We start from the raw sequence: 3,118 nt of genomic DNA on the forward strand, positions 1-3,118 counted from the left end.
CACAGGACAAGTGTACCCAGTGATACCAGCTAATGAGTTGAGGCCAGTGCATCTCTTGTGACACCATTTGCTGCAGCTTGTGCAGAAAAATGAGTTTACTCCTACCCCACGGTTACACACTGCACAGGGATATTGACCTGATGATGTTGACTCCCTACTGCTCTTCCCTGATATCAACAGTTTGGTTTTGCCAATATTCACCTTCATCCCACGGAGCTCCACTGCACTACAGCTCCCAAGGGTCACCTATCCGTACCTCTTTGGTGGCTTCTTCCATCACAATCTTGAACAGCAGAGGACTTAATGCCGAGCCTTGATGGACACCGACCCTGATTGGAAGTTTCTCAGACAAACCACCAGCAAATCTAACTCGCGACGAAGAGTTTGTGTACAGGCCCATTACTGCTTTGACCAGGTATTCTGGTACCATTTGTATTCTGGTATCAAAGGCCTTCTCTAGGTCTACAAAGATATGGTGGAGCTCTTTCTTGTTCTGCAAATACTTCTCCTGCAGTTGGCGAGCAATGAAGATAGCGTCGGTTGTGGACTTTCCTGCAGCGAAACCAAACTGTTGTGGGCTGATCTTGATGTAGTCACCCAGCCTGCGCATTAGAATACGCTCCCAGAACTTCATGCCATGCTCCAATAGCCTGAGTCCTCTGTATTTGCCACACTCCAAAGCATCACCCTTGCCCTTGTACAAGGGTATTGTGATGCTCTCCGTCCACTTATCCGGAGTTATGTCGTTTCTCATGATGTTGTTGAATACCGAGCACAACATAGCAGAACCCTGGTCAGCAATCTTGAACATTTCTGAGATGACTTCTGAGGGACCCGAAGCCTTGCCGCTCTTCATACGTTTCAGTGCCAGAGATACTTCTGCTTTTGTGACCCTTTCTAGTGGACCATGCACTGCAGGGGTTTCCTCAAGTATATTTTGGTTTTCCCTGTTCAATGGATCTTCAAAATAACCTCTCCATCTTTCCTGCACTTCAGCAGGTTCCACTTTAATTGTATCCCCGGCGACTTTGATGAAGTTGGGGTCTAGCACATCTTTTAGATCCTTGCGCATCTGTTGTTGCCATCTTGAACATTTTTGCTGTCCAGCTGTTGACTCCAGATCCTCACTCCATACCCTCCATGCATCTTCCTTGGCTTTTGTAATGACCTTTTTTGTTCTGTTGTTTATTTGCCTATATATGTGCTTGTCTGTGGCTGCTGCTGTGCGCTGCTATACCTTGTATGCCGCTTTCTTTTCTGCTAACACTGCCTCCTTTGAGTCATTCCACCACCATGATTCTCTTTCTCTGCCTCTGCCACCCTTTGTGCGTCCACAGGTCTTTTCACTTGCTTCTATCATTATAGCTTCGGCCTTTTCCCAAGTCCCGTCAAAGTCTCCTGTTAAGGAGAGCACGTCCTGGGAGAATTCTTGGCACACATCAGGGTTTGTCAATCTCCAGGTTTTGATTCTTTTGACTCCGTTCCATTTTTTTTCTTCCATGCTTTCAACTTAAAGTCTGCTCTTACTAGGCGACGTTGTATTAGGCATTCCTCTCCTGGTATCAGTTTGCAGTTCAACAAGTTGATGTCGAGCATAGTTCTCCATGAAATGAGGTCAAGCTGTGTTGTTATAACCCCGCTTTTGTAAGTTATCAATTTCTCAGGTTCTTTGCGAAAGTATGCGTTGGCAACTCTGAGTTGGTGATTCTTGCATATATCTAAAAGAGCTGCTCCATCTTCATTCTGAGTGCCATAACCATATATGCCCATGACTTCTTCGTACCCCACAATGTTTGCTCCCACGTGACAGTTCAGGTCTCCCCCAATGATGATGCCCTCGTTGCCACTCACTGTAGCTAGGATGTCCTCGAGCTTCTCTCTGAAGGCGTTCTGTTTTGGGTCTGCCAACTTGTGGAGCATATACTGAGACGATGTTATAAATTGTTGTACCAAACACTATTTTGACTCTCATTATACGGTCACTTATTCTCTCAACCTCAATGACATCTTCAGCCAGTTCTTGTACGAGAACTTGTACTTAACTGAGCCTTCACCAAGCGTAGTAGTGCTGTTTCTTTTGTATCGGACCTCTTGTACGCAGCAGATATCTGCGTTTCTTCTTGCTAACATTCGGGAAACTTCATGCGATCTTCCCTTCATCGTCCCAACGTTTACAGTACACACCTTCAACTTGAGTCCTTCTCTACGATCGTGTGTACGGCTGTTTAACCCAGAGATTCTTAGCACCCTCTGCCCATTTAAGGGCCGCAGGGGACTGCGGGCATTGGCTGATTTTGTGCTGTCATAGTACAGTGAAACGGGGGATTTTACACACCGGATGCCCTTCCTGACTTGAAACCCTCCCCATTTATCCGGGCTTGGGACCGGCACTGAGGGCAAACCAAACAGCACAGCAACCCAGTGGCTGGGTCGCTGTACTATTTGGGTCACCCTCAGTGCCTTTTTCAAATAATGGACTATAATTGCTTGATTCCAGTCGTTTGGAAAAAAAGCTGTTTGGAAAATTTTTCTGAATAACTGTCAAATCTCGAAAACTACAAGGATTTGAGCAGTCACAACCAGAGCCCAAATTCTCAACTTCTGGGAGTACACTCACATTTTCAACTACGGGATGAAGCTCTTAATGTTTTTGATTTGTTTTGAAAGTAAGTTTTTTGAAAATTTTTGAAAAAATCATTAAAAAAACGTCATATCTCGAAAATTACAAGGATTTGAGAAGTATTATTTTGAGGCAAGATTGACGACCCTTGAGAGTACCCTGACAGCCCCCCTAAATAGGGTTGAGAAATTCAATATTTCAGAAATTTTTGAGAATTTAGTTTTCTAGAAATCCGGTAACCTAAAAGGATTTGGGTATTCTTATATGGAGGCCAAAATCTCCACACCTGAGGAAACCCTGACAGCATCCCACTATTGGGTTGCTAATTTCAAACTTGACGAAATAAACACTGAATTTAAACAAGAAAATCGAAAAAATCTTAACCATTGCAACATACGATATAGCTTAAACGTGAAAAAATTCTTTTTTTTGAACATGTAAAAATCATACGTTGAAAATCAGACGTTGAAAGCCCATATTTAGATATATAATAGATTA

At 43.7% G+C, this 3,118-nt stretch overlaps 1 protein-coding gene across 1 annotated transcript; it reads right to left on the reverse strand.

The window, feature by feature from the left end:
* Positions 1-443: 443 nt before the first annotated feature.
* On the reverse strand, positions 444-1,920 carry LOC134844911 (uncharacterized). The gene is made up of 4 exons (XM_063861738.1): positions 1,528-1,920; positions 1,238-1,417; positions 504-1,072; positions 444-462 (listed from the first exon to the last, which is right to left on the reverse strand). The coding sequence occupies exons 1-4, from the start codon at positions 1,918-1,920 to the stop codon at positions 444-446; spliced, it is 1,161 nt and encodes a 386-aa protein (XP_063717808.1).
* Positions 1,921-3,118: the final 1,198 nt, after the last annotated feature.

Source organism: Symsagittifera roscoffensis, chromosome 4, assembly GCF_963678635.1.
Source record: "Symsagittifera roscoffensis chromosome 4, txSymRosc1.1, whole genome shotgun sequence".
Taxonomy (NCBI): Eukaryota; Metazoa; Xenacoelomorpha; order Acoela; family Convolutidae; genus Symsagittifera; species Symsagittifera roscoffensis.